The 12680-nt window shown below is 33.3% G+C and overlaps 1 protein-coding gene across 2 annotated transcripts in view; it reads left to right on the top strand.

Moving 5' to 3' along the window:
* The window catches only part of CalpC (calpain C), a 152918-nt gene that overhangs the window by 133185 nt on the left and 7053 nt on the right, over positions 1-12680 (top strand). For both annotated transcript variants that reach the window (XM_083134997.1, XM_083134996.1), the window contains exons 8-16: positions 186-358; positions 523-617; positions 2225-2338; positions 2599-2717; positions 5361-5406; positions 7985-8111; positions 8914-8972; positions 9635-9782; positions 10893-11009. In XM_083134997.1, coding sequence (XP_082991123.1) covers positions 186-358; positions 523-617; positions 2225-2338; positions 2599-2717; positions 5361-5406; positions 7985-8111; positions 8914-8972; positions 9635-9782; positions 10893-11009 — 998 coding nt within the window. The remainder of the gene's footprint in view (positions 1-185; positions 359-522; positions 618-2224; positions 2339-2598; positions 2718-5360; positions 5407-7984; positions 8112-8913; positions 8973-9634; positions 9783-10892; positions 11010-12680) is intronic.

Raw genomic sequence — 12680 nt, 5'->3', positions numbered from 1 at the left:
TTGGCTATTCCTGATGATGGTGACGAATGATGATTATATGAAATTGAACTCTCAGAAAGTAGCATCCATACCCAGACTAGGATTAGAAAATGTGGACACCAAGGTGTTCTTCCACTCATGTTGTTATTTGAGCTTTGGGGAAAGAATATTGGTTCGCAAATAATAACTTATTGTTGTATTTTCAGGATCACGTATTCAGATTTCGTGAAAACCTTCACTCACTTGGAAGTCGTTCATCTCGACAGTGACACCAGTAGAGACGAACCTTCACTCCATCACAAACTGACATGGCAGATGAGGTTATACCAGGGAGCATGGCAGAGGGGTGTCACAGCAGGTGGCTGTAGGAACAATGCAGGTTAGTATTTGTAATGAGATTTTGTTGCCAAATTGCTTAAAATTATAAATAATGAATACCTAGATATACTTCCATATTTTAAGTTTGGAATTTGTGTTATACATGTGTTACGCTATGCTTGTATTACAATATGAAAAATTATCTTTACATTTTTTTATTTGCAGATACATTTCATATCAATCCACAACTACAGCTAATCCTTAGTGAAATGGAAGAAGTTATCATATCCTTAAATCAACATAGCATTATGGAACCAAAGGTAAATAAAGTGTGTTTTTCATAAACTTTTTTATTGTGTCTCTATTACCATTGTGGTGATTGTAACATCGTCTCCACCAGGCATGGGCAGCACCACCATATTTAATCTACGGGGTGGGAAATAACCTTTTGCTAGGGGTCCACAGTAAAAAGTAACAACAATTAATAAATTATGGTAATACCAAATGTTTACTACGACAATTGTGGTTACAAAAACAAAATTAAAAGTTAGTATGTCCGCCGTTTGCTTCTCTCACAGCACGAAGACGATCAGGGTAGGAGCTCAGAAGATTCGCAAACAGTCCGTATTTCAATCCATGTCACGGAGGACTTGTTCCAGATGTGCAAGGAGTGTTGGCCGGGAATAGCGGTCCGGTCCGCGTTCCACTATCAGCAAGGACTCAGCTGCGTCCTTCAGAATAGCCCCAAAGTGCTCCTCTGCATTCAGGTCCGGTGATGCACCCGGCCATTCAGAACTGCTGAAGAAGTCAATGCCACTTCGCCGAAGAAGGTCTTGGTTTTAGCATTTGCCTTGAAGCAAGGGGCTTTGTCGTGAACTAACTTTTAATTTTGTTTTTGTAACCACAATTGTCGTAGTAAACATTTGGTATTACCATAATTTTTTAAATGTTGTTACTTTTTCCTGTAGACCCCTAGCAAAAGGTTATTTCCCACCCTGTAGGGCTGCAGACGATGTACAGAGATTTCTACAAGGATTGCGATATGTCTTTCATTTTGAATTGTTATATTTATTTAGTCTGAAACACAGTAAAGCACAGTCACATTATAATCATTATTAAAGATAATTTTAGCATCACAAAATCATCATTAAATTAAATTCTTATCGTTTGTAGAATGGATACACTCAAACTTGAGAGATTTTTTTTGCATCTGTTATGGAGAATATATATAGCAACTTTTGTAATACCAAGAGAGAGGATAATATATTTATGCAGAATTTCTTAACTAATTAATATAGGAGCCTACAAAGAACAGAGAATTAATTTGTTTTTTTTTTAATGTTAGTAAAATAACAATGTTTCTACAATGGTTACTGGACTGACAGTTTCAACATGTTTATCTTTATACAAAATCGAAGCATATCACTTTGTACATACTTTCTTTAATTATATAATCATTATTATTACTGTTATTAACTGAGGAATTTTCATGGCATTATCTCAAAACAGAAGGAAGGAGGGCTTGAGGGGACTATGATCTTGGGCCTCCATCTGCAAAAAAGCCTGTCCTGCTTTAAAAAGGGCCACAAAGTGAAAAAAGTAGGCACTTAGAAGCAAAAATATAATAAAGGGAATTCACAATGATGTAGCATTTATATGATAAAGCTACAATGAAGCAATAATTCCTTTTTTTCCCCCTAACAGTTAAATTTAATTTAATTTCAAGCAATGTATTCAATAATGAAAGTTATATTATGTTGCATGTTCAGTTCAAAATTCTATCTTTTTTTTCACTTTTAATTATATTTTTTAAACTTTTAAAATTAACTTCAAATTTTATTGTTTCTTGTTAAATTAAATATTCCTAGAATTCTGCTTTCAGTCTCAAATATAATTTAAGGATATTTTTTCTACTTTTATCTTCCAGGTCATAGGATTCACAGCATATTCATTGCCAAAGAATAGTTCAGAAACAATTGGTAAAGGATTTTTCAAGAAAAATAAATCCCTTGTCAACTCGCAGTACACAAACAGCCGGCAGGTAAGTGAACCTGTTTTTCACACCAGAAAGAACTGATATAAACTAACTGGGATAAATATTATTATTAGCTCTCTATTTTTAAAATTTTATGGGATTAGAATGGCTGAATATTTCACAAGCTAACTTTGCTTTATGTGCAAGGGTTCTTTTTAAAAGCTGGAAACGGCAACCTTTGATAAGAATAGACATATTTTGGTACATAATTAAAACAAATTGACCATATTCTCTGTTTTGTGACATTCAACTTGTACTACTTGAAGGTGAGTCATCGTTGTCAACTTGAACAAGGTGGATACTTGATTCTTCCAACCACGTTTGAACCAGGACAAGAATCTACTTTTACACTCAGGGTTTATTCCAGTAAACCTCTAAAGCTCAAGTAAGTTGATAGATCACGGTCAATTTAATATTATTTTGCTCTTTGAAGTAGCAGGGTTTAACGAAAGAAAAATAAGTTCAATTGGATTTTCAGACTGCATGCAATCTCTAGTCATTTAGAATTGCATTATAAGTGACCTTGAATTTTGTGCCTTTGTATTTTTCGTGCCAATGATATTCTTGAGTATACTGAAAAAAAATATTTTAAAAATAAATGGTTTTTAACAGGGTTGTGATTTTGAAAATAATTGAAAGTGGTTTTATTCTAAATATACATATTATAGTTACTTCCATGGTACTGCAATACAATCAAAGCATGCTGTTTTGCCATATTCTATTATTGTTCAGATCTTGAACTACTATCGGATTAAAAAATTATAGATACTAGAGTTTGTACTCCAATTAAAAATTAACCAGTAGACACCTACATAAAAACAAATTATATCAAAATCCAGCTTATTCAATTCTGTGTTAATCTATGCTAGCCATATTTTTTCAAGTATGCCTTCTCTTTTTATCGCCATGAGAACAAAAAATGGGCATTTTTTGTTGTTTTTTTGCAAATGATCGTTATCTATAAAATTCTGTAAATCAATAACGGGTTGTCCGATTGTTATGAAATTTTAGTAGGTTGCAGGCAGAAAGGTTTTAAACACAATTATTAATTTTGAGCTTTTCAAAATTTATAAAAAAAACAACACGTTATTTTGCATTTTGCCAAACAACTTTTTCTTGGTATTGGGTAGTCCTACAAATACAATATTGGCCTTGTTTTGAAGCTTTTTGCATCTGTTTTAAAATGCATTATCGCTGTCAATTAACATTGCAAAACTGATTTTAAACAGATTTTATTCAGCAGAGTAAAGCTGTTCGCGGAACGTGGCAACACGGCACACAGCGATGTTCGTTGAACCGCAGAAACTACCGGTGGGTGCTGAGAGTCAATGCTTGCGGTGTTGCCAAGTTCCCCATACAACTTTACTCAGCTGAATAAAAATCTGTTTAAAATCAGTTTCGCAATGTTAATTAACAATGATAATGCATTTTAAAACAGATGCAAAGAGCTTCAAAACAAGACCGATATTGTATTTGAAGGACTACCCTATACAAAGAAAAAGTTGTTCGGCAAAATTCAAAATAACTGTTTTTTGAGAAATTTCGAAAACCTGAAAATTAATAATTGTGTTAAAAATCTTTCTGCCTACAACCTACTAAAATTTCATAAGGATCGGACAACCTGTTATTGATTTACAGAATTTCAAAGATAGCGATCTTTTGCAAAACTAAAAGAACCTGCCCTTTTTTGTTCTCACAACAATAAAAAATAGAAGGCATACTTGAAAAAAAAATACTAGCATAGATTAACGCAGAATTGAATAAGCTAAATTTTGATATGACTCTATTTTATGTAGGTCTACGGGTTAATTTTTAACTGGAGTCCAAACTCTAGTATCTATAATTTTTAATCCAATAGTAGTGAGCTTTTCGATGCCAAGGGTCCCAGGTTCGAATCCTGCTCAGGCTTGGTTGTTTGTGAATGTCCATTCATCAATTTCATCATTTCATCACTCATCTCCATCTTTGCAAATTAGCCAAGAGGCACAAAACGAGAAGTAAAATAAACTAAATGAAATCAAATCAAAAGTAGTGAGCTTTTGTTCTCAATCTTATACCTGGGCCTCCCCAATGGCACAGTGGTATCATCATTGCCTTGTAATCAAGGGGTCCCAGGTTCAACACCTGGTGGAGGCACATAGTGATTTGGATACCACTTAAAACTATAGGTCCAGTCCCAATTAGCCTATCTGTGCATAAAGTGGACTTAAAACGCCAAATAAATCCATCAATCTTATGCCCAAAATGTAGTTTACAACACACAGAAATCTCATCTAATATTCCACCAGATTTATCCTTGAGAAGGAGTAACATAAAATAAGGTGGCAGAGGAGATGTGTATACCTACAAATATTAGTGAACTGGAATAAATACAGAAGTTTCTAAATCCAATTTTAAAATATTTTCTTTTCAGTATTTGCAATCTTCTGCTTAAACTGTGCAAAATGAGCCACATCTCAAAACATGAATCAAGTTATCAATTAGCATCATTGTCTCGTGATTAATTCCTGAAAAGTAGTAAAAATGGCATTTGAGTTTTGTTTTTAATCCCATTTTTATGCACAGATGTGCTAATTGGCACTGAACCTACACTTTAAAGTGGGATTCGACCAACTATGTGCTTGGTCCAACAGGTATTGAATCTGAGACCCCTTGATTGCAAGGTGGTGTTATCACTGTACCATCAGGGAGGTCCAGTAAAATGGCATATAGTATTTGAGTACAACAAGATTATCACAAACTTTCTGATGCTGAAATGATTATTTTTGATGCCTCAGAACTGACTCCAAAATTGACTATCTTCTTGCAGGCACTGAATGATTATGCACTAGTGAGTGTTACTATGCAATGTGCCATGATATGTTTTCTGTGCATAGCAAGAATGAATTCTACTGTAATATAGAGAAAGTGCATACTTTTCTCTCCAGGAATAAAGTATATATAAACATACCAATTTGTTTAAATTAAATATGTGGTGGTCATATTGTTTATAACAAAAACCTTACATATTTTCCTCTTTTTTTTTCAGATTAATTGATACTCAGCCATCTTTGGTAAAATCTGCAATACTTAAGGTATGTAGTAAACTTTAATTCAGTTTTATTGTAAAAGGTGTATAATATTCTAGACATAATATATTGAAGAGTTCATATAAGTCAGTGATTCATTTTTTAACTCCAGGAGTTAGTTACTCGCTTTATATATATTGCTGCAATGAGGCTGGTGGGCATCTAAATTTTTGATTGGCTACACCTTGTCTGTTATTTTGTGCCATAAATTATTTATTTAACTGAAGCCTTTACTAGAACTTGAAAATCTCATGAACGGTGATTAATTAGTGGGAGGAAAAATATCAATTTTGAGATTCCTGCAAAGTGTACAGTGTTTTACAAGAATCATGAATAAGAGCAACAATGTAGTTTCTTTTTAAAGAAACGTGAACTGGAACTAATGGCAGATTAACAATTTTCTCACAGAAAGGGCAAGTGACCTCTACCTAGGTATTGTAGTTGCCCTCCACTTTGTTAATTGAAAATTATTGTTAATTTTAAACTTTAAGAGGAAGGAAGATCCCCCTTTTCACCTGTTTTCTACCCATATCTGGAACTGGTTCCAGTGTTGGAAGAAATTTCTGATGTATGCTGTGGTGAGCTGGTGTTCATTAAATATTGTAACTTGATATTTGGAATTCTCTAACAACTAAATGCTTTATAAATACAGAGAAACTAGTGCTCAATTTTGCCGCGAAACTGTTTTTCTTTGTAGTTCTGTTAATTTCAGTGGCCACTGCCACCATCCTAGTTGGAACTTGTGCGCTGTTATCTACTACCACTTGTTTCCTTTCCCAAATATAAATACTTTATGTAAACTGCAAAGTAATACACATTTTCTAACATTATCAGCTTGCAAGGTGGAGCAAATATATATTGTGACATATGTTGTACAACAGAATAACCAGTGAAATCTAAAACTAAATTGTATGGTATGATAATTGTTTGAGGGTCAAGGTATGTCGAGCAGCTTTCCATTGGATCAGCACACCAGCTGTTTTTTTGTTTTCTAGGCTGGACTATTACTTCTTTGTTTATTACCCGCTGGATGAACATAGTGCTTTGAATCCTGCCTTAAACTGTAGGTCCAGTCCAAATTAGCCTATTTGTGCATATAGTGGGCTTGAAACAAAAACTCAAAAAATTACTACATGTTAAAGTAGTTTGCCAGTTATCCTAATGATGCTCAGCAAATAATGAATTTTCCAGCTTCCACCAGGGATTGAACCTGGGATCACTTGCACTGCAGGTGAAGCTCAGTGTAAATATTCCTTGTAGTGAGATTGATAATTTGGTATCCAACACGTGATAAAAGAACTTGAATAGGTTTGGGAGAGGTTAATGTAATTACACTCTACTTAAGCGTTAAAAATAAATAAGACTAAATTATAGCCATCCATGATTTTAATACCATTTTAACCCTTGTGTGGTACCATGAAAAATGTTTATTTACAGCAGTCTGTGAATCAAAACAACATAAAATTGTTGAAGAAAAACATATATTAATCCTGTTATCATATTTAAACATCATGTAATGTAAAATATTTAAAAATCCAGTAAGTGTGAACATAATTGAATGTTGTATTTTAAAATAAACATTTTTTTTAGCAACCTCGAAAGATCACTAGAATCCTAAGAGAAACAAGAAAAATATTGCAATAACAAATAACATTAGAAAATGTCAAGATTTGAATATGTGAATAAAATCATGTTTACTCTTGGTAGTAATAATATCACTTGAACTCATTCTTCTTTCAAGATTCAGCAATCTAAAGACAACAAGGTATATTCACAATGTTCATCCACCTGATTCTAGGAACTGTAAAACCTATTACAAGAGGAAAAAAGGGATAGAAAAATTCTAATAAATTAATTTCCAAACAACCCTTCCATCTGAACATTTTTTATTTGTGTTCTGCACAAACAAAATGGATGTGAACATTGTGCCTTTGTTGTCTCTGTCTTGGGCAAAGATCACATTGTCACTTTGATCTCTGGCCTCTCGGATGGTGCAGTGGTAGCGTCCTCGCCTAGTAATCAAGGCATCCTGGGTTTGATACCTGGTGGAGGCACACAGTGGTTTGGATCCTGCTTTAAATTGTATGTCCAGTCCAAATTAGCCTTACTGTGCATAAAGTGGACTTAAAACACCAACTCAATCAATCGCTTTGATCTCTGGGACAAATCAGCAGGTTGATTTTGAAGTTGTAATCCACAGATTTGTATTATAACAAAGAATTAGGTGCAAAAGTAAGAAACAAACAAACAATGATAAAAAAAAATGCAGTCACACAAGAGGAACCATGCGCTATTCTTACCAAATATGGACCGAGAAATGTACAATATTTTCTATGCACAGTTATCAGAAAATATTAAAGAAAAAACGTAAGTTTTAATTAAGCCTGAGGTCCAAATAGACCCCATAGTACCACACATGGGTTAAACTGTAGACCCAGTCCCAATTTGCATCTGACAAGTAAATGTGTAAAAATATATTTTTCTTTTGTGCTTTATTTGTTGTTGCGTATAGATGTTTTTGTATAACCTTCTTGTTCCTGTAGATTGCACATATTGATGAATTGGTATCTTCTGCATTTTATAGGCACCTCCATCCCTTGACGGCAAAAGCTTCAGCCAATATGAAGCAGTGTTCATGCAATTGGCTGATGAGCACAGGACAGTGAATGCCTTTGAACTCCAGGAATTATTAGATGCCTGTTTGCCTAATGGTAAGTGCATATAGGAAAACCTTTCAAGCAGTTTTCAAATTTGAAAAGTTACATATCAGTGGTATAAGATTACCAATGTTCAACTCCAATTTAACTGAATCAGTTGTAGGGGTGACAAGGTTTCAGGTTATGTTGGGTCTTGCTCTTTGTGGATTGCATTCCTTATTTAGTTATTGTAATTGCAAATAGACTTTCTGTAAATATAACTAGTTACTTTTTCAAGCAACAAGTATTGAAATTAGTACTTTTCTTTTTTTTTGGCATGGAAATAAAATTTCGTCCAACAGTTTAATCTTCATGTATATAGATTCATTGTGTGTGGTTTCTTCAAGAAGATCAGTTCACATGAAACTTCCTAGTGTTATTAAATAATTTAATGAAAATTAATTCCAATTTTAGATGAGCATGTGTGGGGAAAAAAGCCTGCTTGCTTATTTCTTACCTAGAATACTCTGAAACTAACAGTAACTATAATTCGGTTTTACTTTATATGTGAAGTAAATAAACAGATCTAATTTTTCATAATATAGAATATCATTGAGGTTTATTTGCTGCAGACCCATGTAGACTGTAAGATGTTTTTTCTTTCCCTGTGTACTTTCCAGCCTTACAGATTGTACAATTATTTCTGAAACTTTAGGACCCAACTATTTAATCAAGATGGAACAACTGAAGTTTTTCCAATGGTGCAAAAAACAGCATTCTATGTACTTATTAGTCTTCACATCACCTAGTTTCAATAATGCAAATACATAAAACAGTAATAGATGAATTATTATTGCATGTATTTTTTTCATTCCAGATTACATTAAAAGCTGTGCATGCATGGAAGTGTGCAGACAGGTTGTTCTAGCTCTTGATGTATCCTTTATTAAAATTGCTGTGCTGAATGAAAAAAATATTCAATGTAATTTTTTTTTTTTTTGTCATGATAGATGTAAGATTAATCACTCTGATAAGTGTCTATCTGTATGGACATATTTAGTTCATGATATTTAGATACATCACATGCAATTATGTACGTAGGATTGGTGTGTGTGTCAGAAAATTTTGAATAGTTACACTGTCTTGATTGCACCAGGTATCATGCTTTTTTCAAGAAAAAATAATGTAAAATAACGAAGTATATATGAAATAGAATATTTGATTAACAATAAAAAATATCGTTTGATTTGAAACAAACTTGTAAATAACAAAAATAGAGAATTTATTGAACTTGTGGTTAGACGACCATCAACATCTTAATTTTCTTTGTTACAATTAGAATTGTACAGTATAATTTGGGAACTCGGGAGCCATTAATTTTAAAATAGCAACCTTTTCCACCTGTTCTGTCTGTTAACCCATGAGTTTTTGCATTTTCTCATGCATTAAGTAAGGTCATACATACCCAAGGTTTTTTACCAATTACAAAGAAAACACACAAACATGAGTATTATAGTAATAAGATACTCTTGCATGATAACTTTTATTACTAATTTAATTTACATTGAGAAATGTTGAATCCTTAACTTCAAAACCAGAGCTCGGGTAGTGGAAGACTAAGGTTCAATGACTTCAAAGACCTGATGTGCAGCTTGAAATATTGGCAAACAACATTCAAAAACCACACAAAGGAAAAAACAGGAATACTAAAGGCTGAAAGGCTCAGGGATGCTTTACTGGAAGTCGGTGAGTCAAGTTTTAAAGTTTTCATGGCCTGGCATTTGTCACAGGCTAAGTTTTCACTATATGTATCATGGCTGTTAATGTGTACAGTGTTGTTCACCCTGGGTGTAGTGGGGGTCATTCATGAATCGTGAGAAATAAATTGTTGGTGAAGGGATTGTCTGTGGTAAGTCACTTTAGAGAAACTTCAATGTAGTATTTAATTTGATTGCACATTGCACATTCTGGCACTAGTGCCTCCCCAATGGAACAGTGGTAATGAAGGGGCCTGGGTTCGATACCCTGTGGAGGCACATGCTGGTTTAGATCCCACTGTAAACTGCATGTCCAGTCCCAATTAGCCTAAAGTGGACTTAAAAACTCTAACACTATTCTGATACTGTCTGTTCGATGCTTGTTGTTATGTTGCAGCAGGGTGAATTAATCACATGATGGTGAACTTATGTTTTTGTGATTGTATTTATTCTTCACTTGGAAATTTTGACACTGAAGAGGGTGTACAATGACAATTTTAGGTATATAATAGTATTGTCATAAAAATAAACAAGATATAAACATTTGTGAAATATTAAAAAAGGTATGATAATTGTGTGTGTGTAGACAAGCTGTAATAGATTTTTGGATCATTTCTACGGTGAAAGTTAATGTAAAAATATAATACTCATACAATAAAAAAGAACGTATTTTATGCATCTGTCGATAATGTGATCACATGAAATCAAAGAACAGATGCATGCCTGGTTCTTTAATTTGATGTGATTCGTAGAATGTATTTGTGCATTTCTAACATTAAACACTCACTGAAGATCCAGAAGATAAAGTGATGAGCTTCCGCATTAACATAGTGACTAATGCTTTTGGCTTGTACTTAAGGAGTTTCTGGTTTAAAAAACAAGAGCAAACATTAAAAATGCTTTAAAAAGTTGTATTTTTTAGTTATACATATTAATTTATTTTAGTTGCAATTTTGAATATGGGATATGTGAAATCCCTCTCCAGTGTTAAATAATTTTTAAGTGTTTTTGTTTAATTGTATCACTATTTATCTTGTATATTATGTTACATTGCTACATTCTTCTGTTCTAACACATGTCTATTTCTGTATATTTTCAGGGTTCCAGCTAAGTACGGATGTTCTCTCTATTTTGATCCTCAGGTACATGAGGAAAGATGGCACACTTCGATTCGGAGATTTTGTTTCAGCTATATTGCATCTTAGTGTGGCTTTCAGTAAGTAAATTTGTTTGTATTTATATTCTGGTTATTTCATCACTTTTCTATCCCTAGCTTGATTGCTACGTTCAGTAATTAATATCAGAGATGGATGAATGACAGTTTTGGGGGGGAAAAAAGAAAGAAAAAGTTTGTAAAATTAAGTGTCAAAAATATATATATTGACTAAAATTTTGATGTTTGTTTCTAAATGCCTCTCTCAAAATTTACCATTGTAAACTGTCTTTCAGCTCCAAATATTATGAGGAGAAAAATATATTTCTACCCCATAGTTTGTATCAGGTCTCATTTTAACAGTTGTGTCAAGGGAGACTGTACCATGGAACATTTTTTTCTTTTTAAATTTAGGTATTGACTTTTTTTACATGAAAAAAATGTTGGCAATATCTATTGAAGATTTCTTTACAATTTCTGGTATGTATTTTGCTGTTGCAGTACTATTAAGGATAAAATAAATAAAATGTAATGATATGTAAACTGTTCCATGGTACAACATTGTCATGTACCATGGAACATACCCTCTTGTACATTGAAACACAGAAATGTTGGTTGGAATATGGCTATAAAAAACCTAACTCAAATTTATTTGTCATTGTAAATCAGGCTCTCTTTTCATATATTTGAAATACTAAGTTTTTTCTTTTTAAAAGGAAAACAGAATTGTTGAACTATTTCACATTTTCATTTTTGTTTTGTTTCACAAAAATCACAAACATAAGTTTGCCATCCATGTGCCCCAGTTTTGGCACATAGATCATGGGCCCACCTTTCTATAAGCTTCACAACAGAAAACACACTCTTCATCAGAAATCAACTTAGAATTTCGTGTAATACACTATATCCTATAATAATACAATATTTTAAAACAGTGATAATGAAATCATCTTCTTATCAAAGTTTTTTTATCATGACCATAAATTGTGAATGTTATAAAGAATGAGTCACACATTGTGTACCTTGGAACATTCTCCATGGTACATGATGTTTTGTTCCAAGGTAAAAGAGGGCAGGCATTTCAACAAATATGACTGCCTAAGCTATAGGTTACAATAAATCATTGAAGTTAGCATATATATTTAATCACCAGACACACTGTACACGCTTGTCACAAACATGGCTTTGTTTCTTGGTTAGAAAACAAATTACAACCAACAAAATACAGTGGAACCCCAATTTTACATTTTCCCACATTAAAAGTTTTCGAGGTTCCACTGTATTTACTTTTTGCACTAAGAAATTTGTTTCGTCCAGAGAATCCATGGTTTGCAACCTAACAAATCGGAATTGCTGTCAGCACTACCTATCGACATTCTCTACAACTGAGCTGAGTTTGATCTCGCTGGGTAGCAACAATAATCAGAACCAGTAAATGTTCCAAGGTACAACAGTCTCCTCTCCCCTAATCAATGTGAAACACTGTTGGTTGCTTGCTTTAACCTTCTGAAAAGCTTGGTCTATTTACACCAAATCTGTCTTGATTGAGATGGAGAATATTTTCTCTGCATGGCGATAAGAAGAATTGCAATAATTAACAGACATGCATCAGTTGTCTCTCCCATTGTGATTTTTCACTATTATTAGTTGCTTATTTTAATATTAAGGGGAAGAGTTACAGTTTCGCACCTGTTGTGCATTTATTTCAATATCATCCGAATGGGTAGTGCTACT

Source organism: Lepisma saccharinum, chromosome 14 (assembly GCF_977018435.1).
Source record: "Lepisma saccharinum chromosome 14, izLepSacc3.1, whole genome shotgun sequence".
Lineage (NCBI taxonomy): Eukaryota > Metazoa > Arthropoda > Insecta > Zygentoma > Lepismatidae > Lepisma > Lepisma saccharinum.
The sequence above is the reverse complement of the archived record's forward strand: the minus strand, read 5'-3'. Positions and strand labels throughout refer to the sequence as shown.